Raw genomic sequence first — 25781 nt, 5'->3', positions numbered from 1 at the left:
ACATACAGAAAGTGCCAGAATTGCATGTCTAATATTTCCACTAGAAGTCAAGGTGACAGAATGCATCTTATTTATGCCTGGCTTCAAAATCCTGAGTAAGAAGTAGCTACACAACCTCAAAAAGTACAGGTCAAGTACCAATAAAAGGTACTGCCCATAAACTTCACGGCTGGGACTGGAGTTGGCACTATTTGCTGCTTGCTAGAAAAACAAACAGAAAAATGAGCTCAGAAACACGCCTCAACAAAGAAAAACCCAGAAGTACAGAGCAAGATGAGAAACAGTGGTGCCACAGCTGGCAGGTCAAACCCCTCTGAAGTCCGAGAGTAAACAAGTTCAGTTGGGCTTGCGGTTTTCTGTAGCATGCTGAATTTTGCTATCATACTTCATATGGCAAGGCTGCTCCTAGGCAGCCCGTGGAAATCCATAGGACAGCCTTGTCTTGCTACCGAGACACATTCAAGGTTAACTTTGGTGGCACCGCACAGCGGTGTGCTCAACCAAGAGGAATGGAGGCTGCACTGCCAAGGTGCTTGGGGAGAGAGGAGAACCAGCAGCATCCTCTACAAAATATTAAACATTTTTGAGTGCTGAATGTTTTGCAAAGTGAGACGTAGCTGAGGAAGCTACTGTTTCCTTCGTCTCCACGCTCCACTGCTGAAGGGAAAAAAACTTAGAAAAATAACAATAAGCCCATCCGAAGCGCTCTCTCATGTCCTCTTTCTCTAGGTGTTTTTAAAGATGGTAAATAATAATTTTGATTGTTTCTTCACCTCCTTTCTTAACTCTTCAGAAAATGCCACATAGTTTAGATCTATTTTTCTTCTCCAAGCCTAAAGGCTTTACTACAGCTTCTGGAAGGACTGCTCAAGAAATACTTGACTTGCCATTTATTAAATGTTAAATCCTGGCTGGCTGTTGCTAACTTTCTGTACCTTTCAATAGGTAGCTGAAGCATATCTGTTCCTTTACCTCAGTGGATATTAGTATTGTTCAGCTGGATGAAGCTTGCTCTTTCCTATTGCATTTAATTTATGAAGTAGCTTTTGGGGAACAGAAGTAAGAAATCCTAGTTCCTGCTCTCTGCGGTTAGTACCTTTATGAAATCTGCCCAACTAGCAGAATCATTGACAAGTGAATACTAAATAATGGCTTAGATATAAAAATACTTATTCTTAAAGTAAGCGAGTTTATCGGTGCACCTACAGATAAGCAGTTATTGAACTATTTCTAGGAAAAAATACTATTCCATCTGCAGTCAACTTTTTACATCTGTTTCATATGAAACGTGCCTATTTTAAAGGCTCCTCACTTTACAAAAAGTATTCTCTGCTCCCCAATCTTTACAAGATATTCTTTTAAACTAAAAAGCTGAACAGTTATAAAGCATCTGCTTGTGTAAAAAGAGTGATTCAGCAGGAAACATGTACTTGAAATACCCTTCACAAGAAAGAGCTTATTCACGCAGGGACAGTTGGCAGGGATATCTTGGTCTCCACTTGAATGCTCTTTTTCCAGCTTGTGTTGAAGGGATTCAGATGCCTGGGAGGAAGCTAATCACCATTTTTATAGGCCGTGGAAAGCAGGGTCTGGTTCAGAATTGCAAGTGCTTGTACCAAAGCTCTCCCAGTGAAAAGCAAAGGGCTATAAGTTAATGTTCAACAGAAACTGGCAGATCTGCTGCGCTCGCTGAGCAACGTAGTCAGGTATGAATTGGAAACGTATACATAAAATAACGTGGTAAGTACAGTTGCTCAGAGTTCAGCTGCAGCCTTTAAGGCACAGCACGCTAAAGGGAAAAAGGCAGGGAGCACCCAACATCAAATATTTTAGCCAATTCTAATCTTTCCACAATTTCTGCTCACGTTAAGTATATATTAAACCAGCTTTGTTGCAAGCCTATCCGTTTTCCTTAAAAGTCTTGCAAAACACAGAACAAAAGCTTTAGATCTGCTAGTCGGTATAAGCTGAAGTCAGCAAGCAATGTTGTATATAACTGGAGGCAAAATTTGCCATAATCTGTTACAAATATCTTTATAATCAGCATAATCAAGATACCACCAAACAGATTAATTTATTAAAGGCAAGCAGTGGTCCTGCAAGTTACTTCTGGATACAGGTTTACTCTGAAGTTTTTCATTAAAGTCAAGGCCAGCAAAGCTTTCATAAACAGTAATGAATAACACAGTTTAGCGTAAGGGTAAAAAACAAAGCAAAGAGCTGCCACAGAACCTAAAAACACACTTTATGTTAATAATCTAGTCTTCCTATACTAATAGGACTGCATCAGAGCTAGTTCAGACTATGGCACAACTCTCTGAAGCTCTCTATGTTTTATTTTTGTACGTACTAGTCATTAATCAGTTACTGGAATATGTGGCAGTTCTTAAAATACTTGTATTTTCAAGTTATTGGACAAGAATGTGTATTTCATATCCAATGAAAGAGTGTAGACTCTCACACTTGGACAGAACAAAACACACAAGGCATGACACAACATCATGCTTACAGCCACTTCCACTTCCATAAAAAAAAATACCAAAGCAGCAGGTCTCATGCCTAGAAGGCACAAGGCTTCCCTCCAACACTGCAAAAAGACAAAGGTGCTACAGCCCATTGCAGCATTAGAGGACACCTCAGGGCATTCAGGTTTCAGTTCTTAACCCTCATCGCTTAGGTTAACAGCGATTCATGGTCACGGGGTAGGCAAGATTAGTAGTGTGTTAAATACCTACTTCAGCAACAAAATCAGGAAGATTTTAGAAATACTGGAGTTGGTTGCTGTCAGTCAGCTGGCGTAGGAAAAAAAACATCCCCAACAATTCGTGAGTGCAAAAGTGATCTTCAGGCAGTACTGGGAAAAATGTTAACTAGGTCTTGCTTTAGAAATGAGCATTAAACTGCCAGTACACTCTATGCAAAACACTCTTGAAAGAGAGCTGTTTCGTAAATTAATTTGGACCAGTTTGCATGCAGACATTTGTCTCGAAGTGGCTGAGGCAGAACCACACATCAGGTGACACTGTATGGATCCTTCTGCAGTACTACAATATTGATAGAGGAAAAGAAGGATCTGAAAAGGAAGTAGAAAAATGGCAGGCTGCAAAGCTGGCATTTTGCCATCAGAATGCAGTATTACCTATCTCTTCAATAAATGTTCAGACTTCATAAGCAGCAGCCGCACATACTTTAATGCATGAACTTAGACCATACAGGGTATGTTCCCCCCCTGCAAAATCCCTTGATTAAAGGGGGGATATTTACAAATAGCTTCAGAAGTCGTCACCGATACAGATCTGCTCCAGGATTTGCGTATCCCAAGGTAAGTAGAAGTAATGTAACAGTACCGTTCTAATACGAATGAAAAATGGAATTTATAAATTCTGTGCTGTATGGAGGCAAGCACGCACAACACACTGTCTGTGCTACTAGAAGTTTTAGATTGGATAACATGGAAATCTGTTACCTTCTATTTTCAATTGAAAGCAAAGCTTTAAAAAACTGGAAGACTTGGGGTGCTGGGAGAGGAGTAAATTAAAATATAAACCTCAATACATTCTGGGACTTGTTTGTGAAACTTAAGTAGTCTTGATGATCTACAAGTCATGAAATTCCAGTCTTGCTGCCCTTGGCAAATGAAAGAAGCTGGATTTTTAAAGGAAAAGTTAAGCATTTGGCAAATATTTTAAGTATTGTGTTTGTGATCTTTTTGTTTCAGTAGCCTTGTGCTGACTGCAATACTATTAGCTGTTGCACTGAAGAAACAACATTTGATGATGACCTTTGAGTACTTGGTTCCAAATTAAGCCATCAGGAACCCTGAGGGTAAGGAGGTTCGCTGGTTAAGGCAGTGCACTCTATTATTAATTATTTCAAAGCCAAAAAAATAAAGCTGAGCTAAGAAGTCCCTGCTATAATAGTAACTGTCTTTTTTTAGGTATCTGAACAGACAGAAATTGGCAAAGAAAGACTTTTAAGATTTATTTGAACTTTTTATGTATGTCCCTGCTGAATTACAGAAACTAAACTACTGCACCAGCATTACAACGTCTAGTTCAGGACTTAATTTTCCTCGAATGAGTTGATTTCTGTCATGCAAACCAAGTAAACATACTTTCCTCTTCTTCTCCTACTGCAAAAGTTGAGCCAGAGCCCTGAATCCTTCTTGTGGTAGTCAAAAGATTTTTTTTTAAATGCAACTTTAACATTACGAATGTTGAATTCGATATCAGTACTTCCCTCCTCCCCCCTCCTAAAAACAGGAGAATATCCCTGCTACCCAGGCTAGCAATCGCAGTTTGGGCTACAAGAATTGAGATGCACCCCAAGTTCTTTGTCATCTTCAGCTATAGCTCAAAGGACAGTTATGACAAGAAACGATTTCTTCAGCTCTCCTCCTCCAACCATCCAGAACTTTTTTCTTTTTTTTTTTCTTTTTTTTTTTTTTTAAATTAGAAGGAGAAATGGCAACCAGGAGGCAAAACCATCTCAACATTCCTCTGAGGAGCCTGGATTCCCAACCACTGTTCCTTACCTTGGTGATTCAGGGAGATGCGGTTAGATGGTTCTTGGAAACCCGGTTCCACCAGATCCCGCCGACCATGAGCCGAAGTCTGATCTACATTGTCCTAAAAACAGGAGAGCAAAAATCTTATCAAAACTAGGCATTCTGTACTCCCTGTAAGCTACATCACACAGAGCCAAACCACTGATACAAAAGAAAGAAAAATCCCTGCCATACCTCTGAACGGAGAAACCAATGACAGAGAAGATGATGGGGGGGATTGTAGGGGGACACTAGACTGTCACATTAATTCATGCGGCATGAATTCAGAATCAATGACGATGCTGTTAGCTCATCTGTACATCAGTTTGCATTTCAAACTGGGAAACAGTGATGTAAACGCACTTCCTAGTTTAATAAAAGTTTCTTCTTGCATCAAATTATGCAGAGGCTTGGGGCTTTGTTTTCTTTAATTCCAAGTCTGTGGCTTAGGGGTTTGTAACTAATTAACTGGACTGAAACAGATTCAGTAGTGAACTACTAAACCTCAAGAGGAATCAGAAGTTCAGTTTAGATAAACATCCATGGCTCTGCATGCCAACCTGGTTTGGGTTGTGTTTTGGGTTTTTGTTTTGGTTTTTTTTCCATACTAGAACTCTCACAAGATCAGGTTTCAAGAAGTTTTAACACAGACTGAATTTGGCTAAGGCTAAAATACTACGGTTTCTCACGGATCTTGCCAAAGACGACAACTAGGAGAAAGGAGGAAAACTGAAATACAAACACACACATAAAAAAAAAAAAGCAAGATAAATCGCATTGCGTTTTAGAAGTACAAGAAGGAAATTTAGAGCAGGTACACAGTTTTACAAAGTTGGCATACCTTTGCATATAGCAGTTAAGGGTGGGTATGGAAAAACAGAAGCAAGTGCATAAAGTTGACTGTGTTGATATATCACCGACCATAAACTGCTACACTGATATACGTGAGTGTATATATGTTCCTGCTGTGCTAAAGTGTGGGATAAATACACAATGGCATGCCCTGCGTTTATGTAAAAACATAAGAACTACCTTCACGGCAAATGACACTGTAATTATGGCAGAGCAGTAACATGTACACAGTGAGCAGCAATTCAACTACGTGCAACCGTGAGCTCTCAGCCCAGCATTTCCAGTTTACAGAATATAAGCTACTGCTCAAAAACATAATGGATATAGTGTTTGGGGATAAGAACTGTACATAGTTATACAGGATGTGAAATAAATTATACTATCTCTTCTTCAGAGAGACTGTCTCAAACAGCAAATACTTGAGCTTTGATTCAAGTACTCAAGCACCGCTCTTGAGTGCCTTCACCATCAGGGATCAATTCAGGAACCCACAGGCGTTTATAAGACAAGAACTGCCAACAGTGGTATGACTAAGGGAGGTTTTTATAAGCAAACAATATATGATAAGATACATAAGGCATCCATCTATCTATGCCAGATACACCTGGGACCACTCAGACATCTCTCTCCGTATTGGCTACCTCCTCTTACAGCTCTTTACATCCTTGCCACTGATTTTCACAACACTGGCTGTTGTTTCATGAGCCACATCTAGCGAATCTCCTAAGTTTTTGTAGTTGCTTCTTAGGAATAAAAAAAAAAAAAAGAAATTACCTCCTGTCAGTATGACTGTATTTGTTCTTACTTTCTTGAAACAAGGCAATATTTGTTAGCTTTTTCACTGGAGCTAACGGAACATCTATTAGAAACAAGCAACTCATGAGCTCCTGCCTCTGTCAAATCCCTTGCAACCGCAGGGTATCGCATCCTAACATTATTGCTGGTTTTGGAGCGCTAGTCATTTTCACTGGATGTATCTCATTTTCTCTGGGACACCACATAGCCAGCAGTGACCTGGCCCACAATATCTCAATTTTAAATTTCAGGCAGGAAATTTAGGGCTTGCAGCACAAGAAGGCAACTGCAGAAAGCACATACAAAATTAAGAGTCTGTTCCCCAGAAAGTTTAGCACAATTCTTTCAAAAGCTCCAAGGGTAACATGGGGGGAGGAGATGCTGATCTAGGAAGAAGTTCAGTCAAAATTTAAAGCTGAAGCTGATTGCTCTCAATACAAAGGCTGAGGTGAGCATCACAGGCATGGAAAACAGAGGAACATCCTTCCTCCTAGCACAGAGCTTTTCTTTGTGCGTTTCCCTCCATGCAATTCAACATCACGTATTTTTATTGGGCAGCTAAAACCCCACAGATGCAGTTTAGCAGCACCAGTTCCACTTCCTGAGAACAAGTCCAGATATCCAATGCGTGGATGCAGTTGCATATTGCCTCTTGGCTGGGAAGAGCAAAAGGGCATCCCGACAGAAATGAAAGGTGGAACAGGAAAACTAGGTATAAGCTATTTGTTACACACAAATGTTTTCAGTTGTCCCAACACAAGTCCCTGCTGGAAGGCAAGATTCACACAGTACTATGTAGTAACAGAGGTGAGGTGGGGCAGCGATGCATCTTTTTACCTTTGGGTTTCCCACAGCAGTAACACAAACACTTAACTGAGAAGACCTTATTTCAGGTTTACAGCTGGCTGCAAGCCCATAACTCCAATTAAAACAGACTTTTATTTTTTTTTTTTTTTAACTAGCAATTGCCAATAATTTGCAGGAATAGGATACACCCTCTCTGGAACCACCTTACAGCTGTACCAGAAGATGCTGAGAACCACAGGCCTGATTCACAAAGCTTAAGCCAAAGCAAGATATATCGAAGTTTTCAGAAGTAAAGGCTTCAATGACTAACGATTGCCAGTGCTGCCTTTACAGAGCTGACGGCCCTGCCTGTTTCGTTAGGTGCAAACCCCTGCCCAGAGTTCTCCCGCAGCTTGAGCAAAGCGGGGAGCCAAAGGTTTCCTCCAGGCACTGAGGGCCAGCAAAACCCAGGTGCTAAAGTAAAGCAACAGACGTGCATAAACAAAGCCACACCTGTTAAAGCAATGCAGGCAACAGAGAAGAAAAGGTAAGGGCGGTGCGATTTAAAGAGCTCAGGGTAGTTTCACATGACCCTCCAGAATCTGTTTGTCTCCGTTGTGTGCAGACAAACAGTGGCACTTGGCCAGCTGCAGCACAGATCAGACAGACACTGGAACAAGGTTAAAAGAAGAAAGCGGGGGAGAAAAATAAAAAGTTATATAAATTGCTCTGTGCCAGCGGCCTCCTTGTCAGGCTCCCGCTCGGGGCCGTGGCCGAGGCCCTCAGCAAGGTGGGCACCTGCTTTGGTCCATCACCATCCCCGCCCCCCCCACTGAAACCAGGCTCCTGGTAAGTCATGTGTTTGCTCCATGTTTTAATCCCCAGCTCTCCCTCCTCTTCCAATAAATGCTCTCAATATGAAATTAAAGCATGTTACTTAACTTACTGTACCATCCAGCTATTGTAGTATTTTTAGAAGCTAGCTGAGCATTAGCCCTCACTGACTTGTTTGTATGTACTATTTTCTCTGTCAGTCAGCATCTGAGACCAAGGATGATTTAATTGAGTGACTAGCAAGAGTGCTAGAAGGATCTGAAGCAGGGTTTATTTTTCAGAGAGTCCTTTAAAGCATTAACATTTCATATAGCCAAACACACCGTCATTACAGATTAGATTTCAGTGTCCTTTTGCAAAGCTACATTGCACGACGCAAAATGCAACACGCTTGCATCGCAGCAAGAGCCAAAGTCCACTCACAGACAGTGTTATCTCTACGTATCAGTAACCAGGACAATCTGGATTTATTTTTCAAACTATAACCAAGCCTTTCAAGTTGCACTCCCACTATGGCATACAATGGTTGCTGCTGTTTGTGCTAGCATGATAAGCATTTCAGTTATCAAAGAAAACATTAAATCTGGTGTTTTAATCAGACAGCCATATACAGCTCTGCTGTCTGCACACATGCTCTTTAATCGCTTCTTCAGCTCCAAGCGCTACTGTTCCCACCTGCAGTTTATCTCGGAAGATATTTATCAGTACAAGACTACATTAATAGGCTGACCAGCATGTTGCTACTACTCTATTGCTGCTCCTCTCATCCTGGTTCCTTCAGCAAAGGTTATCCAGTCAGTCATTTAGAATAATCTTACAGGTAAATAGGGCTTACAGAAGGGAGGAAGCAGATCCGAAAGTGCAAATAATAAAGTATCATCTACACTTCCTTTCTATCCTTTCTTCGCATAGAAAGGGACCTGACATTAGCAGAGACAGAGTAGCTTTCTCCAGAGGTCTGGAAATCCCCTTTTCCTGAAGGCTTCAGCTTTTTCTAACTTCAGCAGTCACTGCAAGTTTACAAGATGAAGGAAGGCTACAAGTGGCAGCACAGCTTCTCGGAAGCTCCTGGGAGCACGGCCAGACCGAGGACGTCCAGACCACCAAGATGACAGTCCCTGGTTTTGGATTTACTGTAGCTGTCTGCAAACCCACACAGCCATGCCCCTGAACAAAAGGTTCAATTGAGCAAGAGTCACGCGTACTCATGCCAGCAGTCCCACAGTGACAAATTAAGATCATGACATACTTCTGATGTTTGTACACCGTCCAGCATAACAGAAAGTCAAGTCAGACGTGCTGACGGGTCCCTCTGCGGTTCAGGAGACTATCAAGGCAGATACGCCTCGGTTTGCACAGAGGCACTCCTGCCGCGCCAGGAGCTCGCTGCCTACCCGGCCATGCTACTTTATCACACCGAGGTGGATGTCTTGAAACTAGTCGAGCATAAACAGAAAATTAGCCAGGTCATTACTTGAGCCACCTTAGCTTTACTCTGTTCAGGCAACTTGTGTACAGCAAAATGAAGTGCCTTCTGCTAGCACGGACTAGGAAACTATTGTGAAGTGTTCAAGTATAAGTGGCTTCCAAAAAAAGCCATTATTAACATTCACTGAAGAGGTGTCCACCAGGGGCTGTGAAAGAGTGGACACAGCTCCAGGCTCCTGAAGCAGGAAGGGGATACTTTGAGAAATTACACTCTCTCTTTGTATCTGCAACTTGTTGCTCTTGGACAAAGGATAGGTAGGTAGACAAACATTTCTTTATCTGACCCAGTACTGCCATTCTTAACATGCTTCTGGAGTTTCCTTAGGCAATAAACAGATTAGGCAGCATTTCTTGTGAGGACCACTTCATATGATCCTTCACTTCCCAAACAGAAGACTTTTGCATTTATGTAAAGTAACTTTCTGCATTGTTTTCTAAACTATGCATCATTTTTATGCCATGATTTTGCAGCTTTGGTTTACTTAAAGCATCAAATTTCCAAGGAAGAGAATAGAATCAACTATAGTAAGTGCCAACTAGCCAGCTATTCATCTAAGTGAACTTTCCTATAGCTTACTGGTTATCTGCAGACATCCACAGAGTTTCTGCTCTGTCACTCAATTTTACTCCCAGCCCCATGAAGGCAAACACATAGGCTATTACAGGAGGAAATCCACCTGACAGATCCAGAGCAATGTGCAAGCTCTAATCCAAACTCCACAGTCTAGATCAATTAGTAATGCATCTGATGCTCCTCTCTTAAAAGATTTAAGTCACTGGGCTTCTTAGTGGCTAAATACAGCAGCACAGTCCCCTACCAGATAGCTGTTTGGTACAACGTATTTTCAGCCTGCTGACACCCCAGAGCTTAAGGAAATTTGTCCCAAGTACAGCTGTGAGAGAAGAGCAAGGCTCTTAGATTTGTCCAAAGTCACTGCTTTGCAAATGATTTCAAGTTTACTCAAACACAGTTCATGATTTTTACTGTCTTCTGCCAGAGGTTCAATCACATCTTCCCTGGGCCAGCGCTTAACATGTCATAGACATGAAGAAAAAACAGGCTTTGCACACCAGGCAAAAAAACTTTAAAGTGCATTCTCAGACAACCCACATATTACATAATTAGAGATCTGTAACTAGGTTTCCTGCCTCTTAACTATAGTCATTTGACTAGGTAAGAGCCAAGCGAAAGGCTCAGTAAGTCAACAGAGTAACCGTGAACCTAGAATTTTAGCATTCCCATTGCTAAGAGAGCTTGTACAAACAAGGGCTTAAAATAAAGCCACTTAGCTTTGTCAGAAGTTGGGCTCTCTCTCCCCTGAAGTAGCAAAGCCACTACTGCAGGAACCCTCCTGATTTTATAGTACTGGGTGTCGAGACCGAGAGCAATAACCCTAGAGACCAGGAACAAACAAGCCCAGCTTGGGATTACGGGAGCAGCAAAGGCAGCAGCACGTTCCTCCCGACACACCGCAGCACGTCCGATCCTCGGTGCCACAAGTCACCAAAAACACGCGATAACCTGGCAGGGCACACAGATCCATTGCTACCCACACAGTCGTACAACCCTCAGCAGACTTACCAGCCCACCACACAACATATACAATAGCTACGAGAAACGCAACACACCAGGAATTAGCGAAGAAAGAAGGAAAATGAGACTGACAGACAAGACAGACCTGCGTCCGTGGTCTATGTCTCTGCAGCGGCAGGGAATTTGTTAAATGAATCACAGGAATTATATTACATCCCATGATACAGGGGAAGGCAGAAAGGCTTGCCAGTGTGACCTTGGAGGAACTTCTCTCCCGACCCCCCGTCTGGGTTTCAGTAACCCACTGACCAGAAAGTCCTTCAATTCAGCAAAAAAATTGGGGGTTTGGACCCTGTCATCAACACTGAAACCCTGTAGTGGGCATGCCCCAAATCAGTGAGGTGTTTCTTCTCCTACACTAAGGGAAAAAAAGCTTTCTTACATACATAGACTGATACAGTTATACAACATACAGCTATAGCTGAGCCAGAAAGTTGTTTTTCTGAGGGTGTTTTAGATTTATTTTAAGGACTATTACCAGTTATGTGACTTGTCATTACCTGCATTGTAATTGCTATCAGGGAAGCATTGTTTCACATCAAAAACTACTGCTATATACTAGCCAGCTTCTTTCTTTCTTTTTTCTCCTCCTCTTCAAAAAAGTGGCTCTTCTACACCTCCCCCCCCCCCAGGAAATAAATAAATAAATACATACATAAATACATAAATCTAATCTGGCAAGAGCTGGACCATGATTAGCAACCTCCAACAGTATCTGGTAGCAGCAGTTTATTCATAAAAGGCTTTTCTCCAGCAAGGCAGGAGAGAGCATACCATCTTAGCTGACAGCTTCAGCAATGCACTTCTACAGCACGCATACACGCCAGCATTACAGATTCAGCTTCTCTAGGCTGGTCTTTGCAAAACTGGCATTAGCAAGGGTTTTGACACTACTGCACCCAGAATTTGGCAAGAACTACAACAAATTAAATTTCTCTCACTAGATGCAGTCCTCTCTTATTATAAATTAACCATTTCCACAAGAATTTAGCTGTCTCCTAGTGCTCTGCACAGAGAAAACGGATAGTATATTCCACAGTGCGCACTTTCTGGACCAGACTGCCATTTATTATGGTACAAGAAAATTCAAAGCATTAGATTGCTGTCTTTTAATCAGCTAGCAAGGAGGCAATCCAACTGACAGGCTTAGAAATGCTGAAAGCTTTGTTCTATTTTAATGAGACTAAAACCACCGTAGCTGTTAGAGACAGTTTACATAGTTTACAGCTAAAATAAAGTCTTTAAAAACAGAAAAGAAACAAATGCACAAGGTTCTCAGTGAAAGCAATCACTTCTTAGAGCTGTCTTCAGCTAGAAAGCACTTACAAAAATGAAGCAGTTACTTTCCAATAAAATTTCTTTTTGCTTCTTTTTTCAAAACATAAACTAGGTTCCTTTTAATTTCTAACAAAACACCACTGAATAAATTAAGTTTATATAAGGAAATTCTTCACAGTAGAAAACTACACGCTTATATGGAAATTCTGTTTCTCCTGCTGGTGCCCATAGATCCAGATAATGTATCTTTAACTTGTACTTAATTGTAAGTTAGCCTTACCTCCAAAGCAAGTCACTCTCACTGGCATGGGCCTGCACTGACAAAGCTACCAAAACCCTACTCTACTGCATGTTCCAAGCTCTTTGGTTTTGGTCAATACTGACTCCACCAAAAAAAGTCTCTGAAAAATTTTTTTTCTGTGGAAGAGAATTTTCTTTACCAATAGGAATAAAACAGAAAAGTTGAGTTTTGTTACCCTGAGAAAGTATAAAGTAACCTAAAGTAATATGTCATATTCCTCTTCTTTTTAAAGAGGCTTTTCAGTGAGATTTTGCATCATTCTCTTATCAAAGTACTTATACTGAATAGACTACACTACTTAAGTTGAGTTAAAAGCACAGCAGGGATCTAATAAACTTAGCTGTCAGTACATGTTAACTGCTATACTGGATGGTGCTCATGCAATGTAAGGGAGTAATGCATCCCATAATGATGTGTTGTTGCTCATAAAACCTTTAAGCATACTCACGAATCCTTAGCAGGGTTGCTTTCATGTTTTGTCCAAGTTTCTGAAGTACATGGTCAGACTATATTCCTTCTTCATCAGAAAGATGAAAAGAAATACAGTGAGAATATTTATACCCAGGTGTTATGGAACATTTCAGCATGTCACACACCTGCTAACGCACCTGTCCATTCTGAGAAAGTGTCTTCAAAATTATTCTCTTTTAGCTTGCATTAAAAAAAAATTAAAAAATCTTCACGTGTTCTTTCAGGGGAAGTTGTAACACAGAAAGAAGGTACAGGATATTTGATCCTTTTCAACCCACTGCCCTCCCCGTGCTCAGACCTGTGAAATACAGGGTAGCTCGTCTGTTCTACTTGGCATCAAACCTACTAGAGCTCCGGTTATAGCAGCGCTGCTGGCCAGCTGCTTCCAAGAACACTGGCGTTGGGAGTCAGGTTTTGACAGCACCCTTGCACCGAGTGCACAGGAGACGTTCTGTGAACCGCCTCGGACAGTCTGTCCCAGCGCAGGCTAATGATGCCCTGCATTAACCTTGGAAGGCTCAATGCTTCAAAGGATGACCTGGTGGACTCCAGCACTGCAGCAACACATTTGTGTGTCTCAGGCCGGGGGAAGGAGGAGAGAAGGGAAGATGGTACCTAGGTTGCGGGAACCACTATTTCCGTACAAGTGCATTCTCTTTAAGAAACAGATATTCAAATCTCTATGCTTTGGGAAGCAGCAACCACAGCCAGATAACGTAAATTACATTTAAGTGTATGCACCATTATAGTTACGCAGCCCTGAAAACTCAAGACTGATGAAACTCTAACAAAGGAATGAAAGTAGCATGAAACACAGAGCAAAGGAATTTAGCCCATCTGAATGTGGGTCTATTCTCTTAAAGGCAATAGTGCTATTCTCTTTGTTTTCTTGATGGCTCAGGTTCAAACCGAGGGTTTGAACAGGCCGATGGGTGAAGATGATTCTTCACAACCCTCCACAGAGCTGATAAAATGATAAACCTCCCATGGGGCAAGAGCCACTGTGCTTACACAGACCATTAAAATTCACCGGATGCCAGTGAGCAAAGTAACTCTTAGATTGCTAATGAAATTGTTCAGGTCTTCAAACTGGAAGTCTGATGAATTTCAAGTGTCACGTTGAACAACTTCACACAAGACTACTTTGCCATCCTTACTTGCTTCAACTGTCAGCAATATGGACCTTATCTCTCTACTTTCTGGCCAATTTGCTCAATTGCTGCAATTTAGGGTGTGCTTGAAACCCCTCCCCTCCTTCCCTGAAGAGTCTAGAAATAGCTGTCCCATCTGATCAAACTTATGATCCTAATTATGTTGACCACACACCTTTCTGCTTAGATAAAGAACCATTTACCTGTTTCATGGTAAAATCTGCCCCAGAACTAATTGCCGACCTCAGACAAGGACATCTGTAGTTCAGGTGAGTTTCTTTCAATTAGATACAGAACTCTTTACACATCTCTAGAACAGCAAGCCTTACCAAAAGACAGTATTTAAGAATCTCAGATATGGGGTAAAGATTTATACACCTCAGCTGACAGGTCCATAACCTACTAAAAAAAGAAAAAACCCACAAAAAACCCCCCCACAGAAATCACAGACACATCTCTAAAATGCAACGATTGTGCCTTTTCATGATTAATGCCCCGGAATCAGAGCTTGTATTGGAACAGACCATTGTGGTCTTCCCCCAACCAAATGGCAGGGTTCCACACTCTGAGCAAATCAGTAATGTAATTTATGCAAAGAAAGTGATGGAATGTAAGAAATAGTCTACATTATATGGATACTTTAAAAAAAAAAAAAATCAGTTCTTTTGTACTGCTTACATTGTAGTAATAGATTACTTTGCAAGCCCTCAAAAAAAAACCTCCAAGTATTACCAATAAAACAAGATGCCTGTATTTTTTAATAATGCTTGAATCTCATTTACCTTTCACAGTTTTAAGAAAGTCACATCATCACACCTTTCACACTGATGTGCAAAACAGTTTTCTAAAAAAAAAACCAAAAAACAACCAACCCTCAACAGTGATGCTCTATCAGACTTCATAAAGTCACCGCCCCCAAGTGTTGGCAATAGTTGGCCAGTATTTCTAACACAAACTATGCTGCAGTGCTGTCTATGTACAAATTGTCAGTTCACAACAGTTGTAAAGAAAACAAAACAAAAATTAAGCTAAGACTAACAACCGGGGCCATTGTAGATATTTCATTGTGCCAGTCTCTTATCACCATTTCTCAAAATAAAAGAAACTTGCAGTATTTTCTACATTTTCAGGGTCCTTATCAGAATACAAAAAAGAAGTAACTAGTTTGACTATAGTAAAATCCAAGCAGCTCAAAGGTACTTTGTAGCCTGAGAACTTCTTCCAGTGCTCTGGATACTTTACCTATCTCCGTCTGATTTTCAAAAATCTAGGTACATAATGGAACATGCTTAATTGCTACACTTGTTCAAGTATTAATACATACATATGTTTATATCTATCTATCTCGATGTAGTGGCTGCCATGTCTTCCCCTCCTTGAGGAAAGTGAGCTAAATGCAGGTATCTCTGCCAGTTATCTTGCATCAATAAGATGGCTTTATCAGAAAATCTTTATTGACTAAACATTCTCTAAAGGAAGAAAATTCGCAAAAGCTCAGCAATTTGCATTTAAATAGTAACAGATTACATGTAAAGTTGCAAGCTGTCCCAGGAAAACCCAATACAAAGTGTAAATCTTTAGTTTTTGCACAAACTGGCACTTGGGGAAAAAACCTGCTTGCTTTTAGCAAGCATGTCAATCACCTCTTCATGCTTGGAAGGTTTTGGTTTTGTAACTAGTTGTTCACAGCATAAATGTGTCACATGATCGCTTATTTTGTACAGCTTCTGCCCACTTTTTGATAACGCCTACTGGACACATCCGACAAAGTTACCCACGGCACGTCAGAACATACACTGCAACGCTTCAACGTGGTTAGCGGCAGCAGTTGCTTTAATTCTGCACAAATCCTCTGAATACTGGGCTACCTTAAGGCCTCAACAGATCAAAGCTTTCACAACTGCCTGTATGCTACTGGAGGAAGGTCTGGTGTGCCAAAAATTGCCCAAGTAGCACATGAAACAAAATAAGCAAACCACTCCAAACAAGACCTGCCCAGGTACAGGGTGTCCAACCGGGGGGAGATTTCAGCAGAGACTGCAAAGAAGAAAAGTTCAAGAAATCCTGCAGTTATAATACAGCCATGTGTGCAACACCTGATCATGCTGGCTTTAGCAATGCTGAAACGCTACAGCTACTAACAACGAGAACGTTTCTGAAAATGGATTTCTACTGTTCACTCCGAGGAAGAGAGGAAGCAATCAGATAAGCTGCTGTTCAATCAGTATCAAAGTGGCTTTAAAACATCTTTCTTTCTCTTCTTTTCTCTTCCCTGAAACCACTACTGAAGATGGGGGGGAAGAAATAAATAAATGTGACTTGTGTACTTTGCAGCTCAAGGGGCTAAGCAGCTTGCACATGAGCGGGTACCACGCTTCAGCTAAGATGGTGATTAACTTCAGGGTTCAGGGTGGTAACTTTTATGGCACAATCAGTATTTATCATAGTGCTTCCTCTAGTTTTGAGCTATTTTTTCTAACCCAAAAATGCAGATCTATGGAATAAAGGTAGTGGAAGATTCCTGCTGAGATTAAAGTCAAACCAGAGATCAAAAAAAGGGAATCATAGGATGAGGAAGAAAAGAAAAAAAACCTTTGAACTAGGCTTCAGAAGCAAGCTGTGGGCGAGAGGAAGAAGCCACCTTCTGGATACAGTTGAACTGAAGACCATTAGAGAACAAGAAAATTAACTGTGGCAAATTACCTGGGGGTTCATAAGAACACCACCACAATACTGACAGCATGCGTGTAAACTTGCATCCTAATAATGCATGTTATTGTGTCAATATCGCTGTTCCAGAAGATGCTAGTAGGACAGTCAATGAGAATTTTCTGGTCTTGTGGGTTTGGGTTTATTTTAATCTTCAGGGCAAGTCATGCTCTAAAAGATATGCTGTCAGAAAACTATTTTTCCAACCTGCTCTCATCCAGCATAGCAGTTATGGTTTGCAACTAAACCATCCAGCCAATTCATGTTCAACAGCCAGCAGTTTGTCATAATTTTGAGGACATAAAGGAGGCCAGAAAAAACAAGATCGCAAGAAGATGCCTTTTTCAGAATGTCTTTAGCACACTTGGTTAACCATTTGCTCATGTCAGAAATACATACATACATATATGTATTTCATGCAGAAATTTCATCAGCACACATAGGAAGGCATTCTTCCTATCAAATTTAAAGCATACCGCCTTATACTTCTGCATGGTCAGAAGTAGGAAATGGGCACTCTGAAGTCTTAATTCACATTCACCTTAGAGAACCAGCTCTACAGAGCCTCCAGCTACAGAAGGCTTAAGGTGACTACCTCAAATGTTGAGGTTAACATTTGGTTTGAAAAATTCTGAGTCTGTCATGAATTTAAAGAGGAAAAAAAATTCACGTAAGTTGAGTGTGCATGTGCGGGTGGGTAAACATGCTGTAAGTTGCTTTAATAAATGGGTATCTGCTACATTCAAGAGACTAACTGAAGTGATCTAACAAGTTCAAGTAACACATGAAACACTGAAGAACACATATGTAACGTATGATCCTAGAGTTACCTCCTGCAGAAATCTTTCCAATAGGTCATGAGAAGTGGTCATGGCAGTGTGACCATGGACACCACTCCTGGGGTTCCTGCTTCCCTGATAGTCAAGGAAGGATGAGCCCAAGAGAGGGGCTCTGGAAGAAGAAGGATATGGAGAGGGGGAGCAGGATAAGAGCACACAGAAGGACTGTGCAAGACTAAAGGGCTTCACTCATCCAGGTGACAGGAGACCCAGAGCCCATAGAGGCTGATTAGGAAAGAAAGCCCATGGAAGTGGACTAGCCACAGGTGCAGCCACTGCCTCCTGACATCATCATTGGCAAGACATCCTCCAGGCAGTGATCTCCTTCCAGGAGGGCCAACATGTCTTCTTCCAAGCTCCCATACACACTGCCCTCCGTGAGCCTGCACACAATCACTCAAGGAAATCCTGGACAGCTCTGGTCCCTGCAGAGGGGTGGAGGAGATAGAAAACCCACGGAGAGGAAAGGGAGATGTTAGCCTTGCCAGGCTAGGCACAGTCTCTTTACAATCAATAAAATATGCATTTCAAGACTTGTGTCAGCCCTTACTTCCTGACCTGCACTGCCTTTTCACGCTCCAGGGGTGAGGGGCAGCACCTCTTCTGCAATGGGCCCCCACTGGAGAGGAAAGGGGAACATCTGGCCAGGACTCCTACTGCCTCATGCCCATCCCCATCAAATGACTTAGAGCCAGGGGCACTCATGACCAAAGGATAGAAGCAGCAGTCAGACCAGAGGGTGGAAGCTCACAAGCCACTTAGCGAGGGAGAGCTTCCCCACGCTGCCCCAAGGGTGGTTCTGGGGAGATATGGCTGGCAGTAGGTCCTCAGAGAAGGCAGCATGGGAGACAGCCTGCTTGGATGTAAACCTTGGGAAAGACAGTAAGCACCATGGAAGGCAGATGGGGGCCATGACAAGAGACTGAGTACCAACAGCTTGGCTGGGAAGCCACAAAGGACAGAGGTGGGACACCTGGGCTAGCACCCCTAGGTTCTCCTTTGCTTCTGTCACACTGACTAGTCCTGCATTTTTTCTCTCAATGCTTGCTTCCAAAAGAGGCACTTGTCATCCTGGAGAAGATGAAAGCTCAGACTACCTGTCTTGCCTAGGCCAAACAAATTCATTTTTGCAGCCAGGTGCATGGGATGGGGAGAAACTGGAGACAAATCAGCTAAATCACATTTCTGACCCACTCACAAGCAAACAGTGCAGCTCCAGCTGCAGCCAGCACTGGACACTACAAAGATTTCTGGTGTGGGTTAAGGACAGCTTCACATCACAAGTGATTAGCGTGCCAACCAGGGAAGCACTCTTCTTGACCAACAAGCTAGCAAAGCCAACTTCTGGACAAAGAAAGAGTCAGTCAGGAAGGCAGAGGTTGATGGCAGCCTGATGCCATACTGAGATGAAGGTAACAAGAGTAAGCAAAGGGAACAAGACTACTAGCAGAATTACAGTCCTGGACCACAGGAAAGAAGATTTTTTTACTTGCTCAAGGATCTGATTGACAGGTTCCCATGAGAGACTGCTCTGAAGGACCAAGGGGCCCAGGACAAGAAGCTCATCTCCCAGGACAGCCTCCTTAAAGCTCAATGGTCCATTCTGGCATGCAGAAAGTCACAGGGGAATGGCAGAAAGCCAGAGTGAACGGACAGGCAACTCCTGCCTCAGATCAAATGCTGAAATGCAAAGAAGGTCAAAGCAGGAAGAGGTTATGCAGAAAGAATATGGAGATACTGCCCAAGCAGAAGAACCAAAGCAAGCAAAGAATGCCAAGAAAAAAAACAAGGAATGCTTCTACAAGTAAGCAAGGGCAAAGGGATGGCTAGTATTGGTCTAGTTAGTGCTCAGTTGTGCACAGGACCCAGCAGCTAAGGACACAAGAGATCAATGATTTCTTTGCCTCAGTTTTTCCTAGTGAAGTTCATCCTCACATCTCCCACTTCTTTGAGCATAGTGTCAGCATCTGGGATACTGAACCATTACTCACGGCAACAGAAGGTTATGCATCACACAAGCAAAGGAAGGTTTGCATCACGCAAGCTAACTGGACCAAGTCCCTGGGACCAGATGGGATGCTAAGGAAGGTGGCCAATACCACTGCAAGGCTACGCCCTCCTATCTTCAAAAAAATGTCATGGATCAGAGGAGGATCTTGATGACTGCAGGGGCAAAAAAAATCACGTTCATCTTCAATACGGGCAAGGATGAGAACACGAGGAACCAGAAGCTGACCAGTTTGCCCAGTTTCTGGCAAGATTATTGAGCAAGTCATCCTGGAAGTCATTACCGGGCACACGAAGGACAAAAAAAGCAATTGGTAAATTTATGCTGGCTGTTCCAAAGAACAAGTCATACCTAACATTTCAGCTCATAATTTTATACTCTTTATATTAAGGGTCTTACCTCTCAAGAAACCGAAACACTTACAGAGATCAAGGGTCATTGTGCTGCCTTTTGATTTCCTCATACTGTTGCACATGCTAGGTTCTTCAAATATATAGTTAAAATTTCACAATATTGGACAATTTTATGGGATTTTAGAGTATCTAATTATTTTTATTAGAAAAGCAGGCACCTCCTTGGTACTCCCTACAGCTCAAAGCAATCTGCCTCAGATACAGCTGACAACTGTAGAAAAGTTGACTGCTAACTTCAGAAGGACCTACTGCAGCAGCATAAAATTCATCAAAATACTTCTTTGCCTCCACCGAAGTATCAGTTTTACAAAAACTCACGTGAGCTGGAATAATGGTCTGTCAGTCTCCTACACTAATAGCTTCAAGAACTTCTTCAAGAAAGGTGCCAACACCACTTTGTCAGAAACCCCCTCCTGAACTGTGCAGAAGTATTCAGTATTCCGGGGAACTTGCCAGCATGACAGTATTTACTGTATGACTAATATGCATTAATGAAGCACAAATGGACAACTATTTACTTGTGCTAATAACTAAAGCGCTTTATTAGAGCTAAGGCCTCTAGCATGAAGGATTGCCAGGTTCCCCCACTTGCCAAAATTATGTCAAAAAATGGAGCCAGTGTGTAAGACATCAAGAGCTACAGCCAGTGTGTAGTAGAGTCTTAAGTCATTGTTTAACATTCAGCTTGCAAGGGACAAGTATGCTCCAAAACCACTGGCTGTTTCCGAGGGCTTGTCTTTTCATTGTAGAGGCTAGAATTTCAAATACGCACGCTCGTCTTACCAGTACGCAAGCCAAAGCTATCTTAAAATAGCAGTAAAGCCTGAGAGCTTTGCTGGGCATTTGTGTTTTACCTCGGGTTGCTTGTTGTTCTTTCAAAACCAGAAAGAAAAACACAGTATCTTAATGCCTCAGATTAAAATATCAATACTATCTAGCATAAAAGGCCATTAATACCAATAATCTGGCCCCTTCTACATGAAGGATTCCTGAAAGCTGATCAATTTGGTAAAATTCCATCCTGAAAAAGCAAAGCCAATCCTTCAAGAACAAAGTCCTTGTTCTGTGCCACACTCTCCATTCCACATCTCCACGAAGGGAACGTACCTGTGACACTAGGAATGAAAGATACACCCACAAAGTGGCAGTTTTGTGGGAACCTAGGGAGAAGTTTTGAAAGAGCATTTCAGACTGCATTATGTTAGAAACTGAAAGAAAAATTCTTAGAGGATGCAAAAGAAGCAGGTGAGGATCTTTTCCAGTCACAGCTAGTGCTAGGTGAACTTGATATATCCATCCCTAGCTTTACAAAGTAAATGGCACATCCACTTCCATGTTTGAACACATCCATGTTTGAATCTGCAGCTTCAGTTCAGGACTCAGCTGCAGTATTACAGCTAGATGGTCTGCAAGTGTAGAAACAAAACGATCCCTGCCATGAGATATCACATTAACAACAAAAGTTTGGAAACTCTACCCACAGTTTCTTTTTAGAAACAGAAAGATCAACTCTCAGAGTTGATCACACTTAAACAACTTCATGCAGAATCACAGGATTTTGGTAGGGGGGTTGTTGTTTGTGGGGTTTTTTTCACCTTCTTTAACTTAAGAAAAGAAGAAATCATAAGTGCTTATGAAATACTGTCCTCCCTTGATCAAACAGTCTTCCTTTAGACTCTGTAAAGCCAGAAGATCTACTGGGTATAACTTTTAGCAAGGTCTGTATCTAGATATATTTCCTGGAAATACTTAAGTATAAGACAACATTATATCTCCGGCCTTTTCCAAGGATAGAAAAGGCCTGTCTGAGCCAACTGGCATGGACAGCAACACTAAGAATTATCCGAGCCGCAGCACTTTCTTGAAAAGTGACAGCTCCAAATGCACAGCAATCTTATCTTCCTCTTAAAAAACAAAATAATTTTCTCCAGTGGTTATTTACTCATATGTAGAGCACAAAACATCTGTAGGAGGAAGGTTCATTAAAAACACCCCCCCTCCCAAACTATCACTAACATAATTCCAGTTGACTATAACAAAGCAATTAAAATAATACTTCCATTCTCTTATATTTCAGCTTTCTATTCTTTTACATTTACACAAACATTTGAAGTATGAAGCTGTCTTTGGACCGGTGCATCAACTTCTCTCTTCTGTTGAGAGTTGTTACTAACATGAAAACACTTATACTGGTAGGTCTCCAAAATAACCAGTTGGTAAACAGTTTGTTGAAATATTTACTCATTTGGAAAAGATCCCATTCATGAGGAAAAAGATATACAGGATTCAGTTTGGTGCTACAGTCTGCTAAACTGATTGTTACCATTACTTCAGAACAGTCTCATGAAGTTTTGTGAGAAAACACTAGAAAATGGCCTGGTTTTATCAACACGTCCGTTTTTATAGTCTCAAAGTGGCATCTTAAATGCTGCACACAAGTCAGAACCTAAAGAGATCCGTTGCTTTTGATTTTCACAGGATCCCTGAATGATTGAGGTTGGAGGGGACCGCTGGAGGTCATCTGGTCCACTAGCTGCTCAAGCAGGGCCAGCAGTTGCCTGGGACAGTGTCCAGACAGCTTTGGAGTATCTCCAAGGAGGAAGATTGCACCACCTCTCTGGGCAACCTGTGCCAGTGCTCGGTCACCCTCACGGTGAGAGTGTTGCCCAATGTTCAGAAGGAACCTCCTGTGTTTCTGTTTGTGCCCATTGCCTCTGGCCCTGTCACTGGGCACCACTGACTAGTCTGGCTCTGTCCTCTTTGCACCTTCCCTTCAGATATTTATATGCATTCATAAGATCCCACCTCAGCCTTCTCTTAAGTAAAAAAAGTAGCAAACTGCAGATTTAAACATTATGAAAACTGGAGCTATATCAATGGACAAGTTTAAGAGATTGCTTGTATATAATGACATAACAAGATTCAATGGTAGGTTCAGTCTACTGTTCCAGCATGAGCATGAAACCATTAACAGGAAGATGCAAAATTAAGCGTCTTTACTTGTAATTTCCTCACTCGATTTGTAACATCTACCTTTCTTCCTCCTCACTGTTAGTAGTAATGTAAATAGTAAACGGTATGACGGACCATTAGAGTGCTTTGAGTCTTTTTTTTTTTTTTTGGTGGGTGGAAAAATCTTATATAACTGAAAAATGTAGACCTAGGTACTTGAAATTTCTTGCTCACATTCACCTTCAAAAAGACTTCATGTTTTGCCAACCAACTTCTGTGTAAATTAGAATACAAAAGTAGAACTGCAAACAGTTAAGTACAGACTTTTGATGGGAATTGTAGAAAGGTAAACTGGTACAGCAAAAAAAGTAATTGATGGGTATTTCTTTTAAGAAGGGGAACTGTAATCAATTGTATAAAAGCTTAGTGTGAGATACAAATTTTTTTTGACATTCTTTTGCTTCATATACAATATTCTCATGACACGTGATCGTGAGGGCAAGTGTACTTCCAATGGCCTCTTTAAGAGGTAAGAGCCACACTTCTATTTCAACGTGAGTGAAAGCAATTGCTTTTGGGACAATTTTTTAAACAGATTTTTTTCCAAGAAAAATAGAGGCTAGAAATCCAGCTCCAGTTGCTCTTCAACAAAAACTACCAAGCAGCATCAACTCTATCTGTAAAAAACATTTGCAGTCTGCACTCAGGGAGACAGATTTCATAACTTCGTATTAGAGGCAACATGTCTTGTAAAAACATTCACTAATGTTCTCACTGCTTTGTACTTTATGTCTCTGCAGTCCATCAACCCTCTACACCACATGCATGTAAACTGTTAAAACAGGAGCACCATCAACAAAGTATCTGTTGACTGACACCATATTTCACAAATCTGATGACTTTCTGCATTGGCAGTAGCAACATTTCAGCTTCATTTCTTCATACAATATGTAGAAGAATGACGCAATGCAATAATGCCTCTGGTGGTTTTTTTCACTCAGCTATGCCCAAGGACTTTGAAACCCAGCTTGGGCACTCTGGTCCTTCCATATTGCCCTGTTAGCATGAAAAACCCAAACTCTGGGCCAAATTCTATACAAGCAGCGTCCTTGTACATTTAAGCCTAATGAGAATAAAGCAAGCCGCTGCTTATTTTGAATCTTAAAAATTGTGTATTGGGTTTGTGTGGCAAGGATTTGGTAGTGGGGGGGCTACAGAGGTGGCTTCTGTGAGAAGCTGCTAGAAGCTTCCCCCATGTCTAACAGAGCCAATGCCAGCCGGCTCCAAGACAGACCCATCAGTGGCCAAGGCTGAGCCTATCAGCAACAGTGGTAGCACCTCTGGGATAACAGAGTTAAGAAGGGGAAGAAAAAACCTACAGTGGAATAACAGCAGCCAGGAGAGAGGAGTGAGAATATGTGAGAGGAACAACTCTGCAGACAAAGTCAGTGAAGGAGAAGGAGGAGGTGCTCCAGGTGCCAGAGCAGAGATTCCCCTGCAGCAACCCATGGAGAAGACCACGGTGAGGCAGGCTGTCCCCCTGCAGCCCATGGAGGTCCATGGTGGAGCAGACATCCACCTGCAGCCCGTGGAGGACCCCATGCCAGAGCAGGTGGATGCCTGAAGGAGGCTGTGACCCCCTGGGAAGCCCGCATTGGAGCAGGCTCCTGGCAGGACCTGTGGCCCCATGGAGAGAGAAGCCCACGCTGGAGCAGGTTTGCTGGCAGGACTTGTGACCCCGTGGGGGACCCACGCTGGAGCAGTCTGTTCCTGAAGGTCTGCACCCTGTGGAAGGGACCCACGCTGGAGCAGTTCATGAAGAACTGCAGCCCATGGGAAGGACCCACGTTGGAGAAGTTCCTGGAGGACTGTCTCCCGTGAGAGGGACCCCACGCTGGAGCAGAGGAAGAGTGTGAGGAGTCCTCCCCCTGAGGAGGAAGAAGCAGCAGAGACATGTGATGAACTGACCGCAACCCCCATTCCATGTCCCCCTGTGCTCCTTGGAGTCGAGGAGGTAGAGAATTCAGGAATAAAGTTGAGCCTAGGAAGAAGGGAGGAGTTTTATATCTCATTATCCTACTCTGATTTTAATTGGTAATAAATTAATTTCCCCAAGTTGAGTCTGTTTTGCCCGTGACAGTAATTGTTGAGTGATCTCTCCGTGCTCTCATCTCGACCCATGAGCTTTTTGTTATATTTTCTCTCCCCTGTCAAGCTGAGGAGGAGAGTGATAGAGCGGCTTTGGTGGGCACCTGGCCTCTAGCCACGGTCAACCCACCACATATCAGAAGAAAGATCTCTATGGTCTCAATAAACAACTGTCAATAGCTAAGCGAAAAAAGATTTTCAAACAGCGTCAGGCAATGAGGGCCAAAACATTGATCTTGACAGACCTTCCCACATAGGTTTTCAGTCTACTTGGACAAATTTTGCAACTGATTTTTTTTCATGTTGTGTTTTTTAGGACATAAGACATTTTATTCAGCATGACAGTAGCACGTATACCTATTAACGCTCAGTATCAGACTGTTCAATTCCAAAGTGGAATACATAAGACTAAGTCACATAGAAGGCTTTTGGATTTCATAGGGATGAGGATTATGGCATTCACCAAGGTAACTCTGAATTAGAGATATAAGCATCATCATTTTTATTCTTTTTTTCCCCTGCTAAAACAGAAACAGTCTCTAACCACCCAAAGCAAACAACCCCTGAAAAGGTAAAAAGCAAATCTCCTGAAAAACCACACTCACTGAGAGGAAGC

The 25781-nt window shown here is 42.0% G+C and overlaps 1 protein-coding gene across 8 annotated transcripts in view; it reads right to left on the bottom strand.

Moving 5' to 3' along the window:
- The window catches only part of GRB10 (growth factor receptor bound protein 10), a 152030-nt gene that overhangs the window by 84655 nt on the left and 41594 nt on the right, over positions 1-25781 (bottom strand). For 7 of the 8 annotated variants that reach the window (XR_008575690.1, XM_054814972.1, XM_054814976.1 and 4 more), the window contains exon 3: positions 4535-4628. Coding sequence is in view for 6 of the 8 variants with exons in the window: in XM_054814972.1 (XP_054670947.1) it covers positions 4535-4628 (94 nt within the window). In the remaining 2 variants the exon portion in view is untranslated. Of the gene's footprint in view, positions 1-4534; positions 4629-12922; positions 12956-25781 lie in introns of those variants that run through there. The other variant, XM_054814979.1, reaches the window with a different exon arrangement.

This window comes from Grus americana, chromosome 2, assembly GCF_028858705.1.
Source record: "Grus americana isolate bGruAme1 chromosome 2, bGruAme1.mat, whole genome shotgun sequence".
In the NCBI taxonomy this organism is placed as follows: domain Eukaryota; kingdom Metazoa; phylum Chordata; class Aves; order Gruiformes; family Gruidae; genus Grus; species Grus americana.
This window is presented reverse-complemented; position numbering and strand designations above follow the sequence as displayed.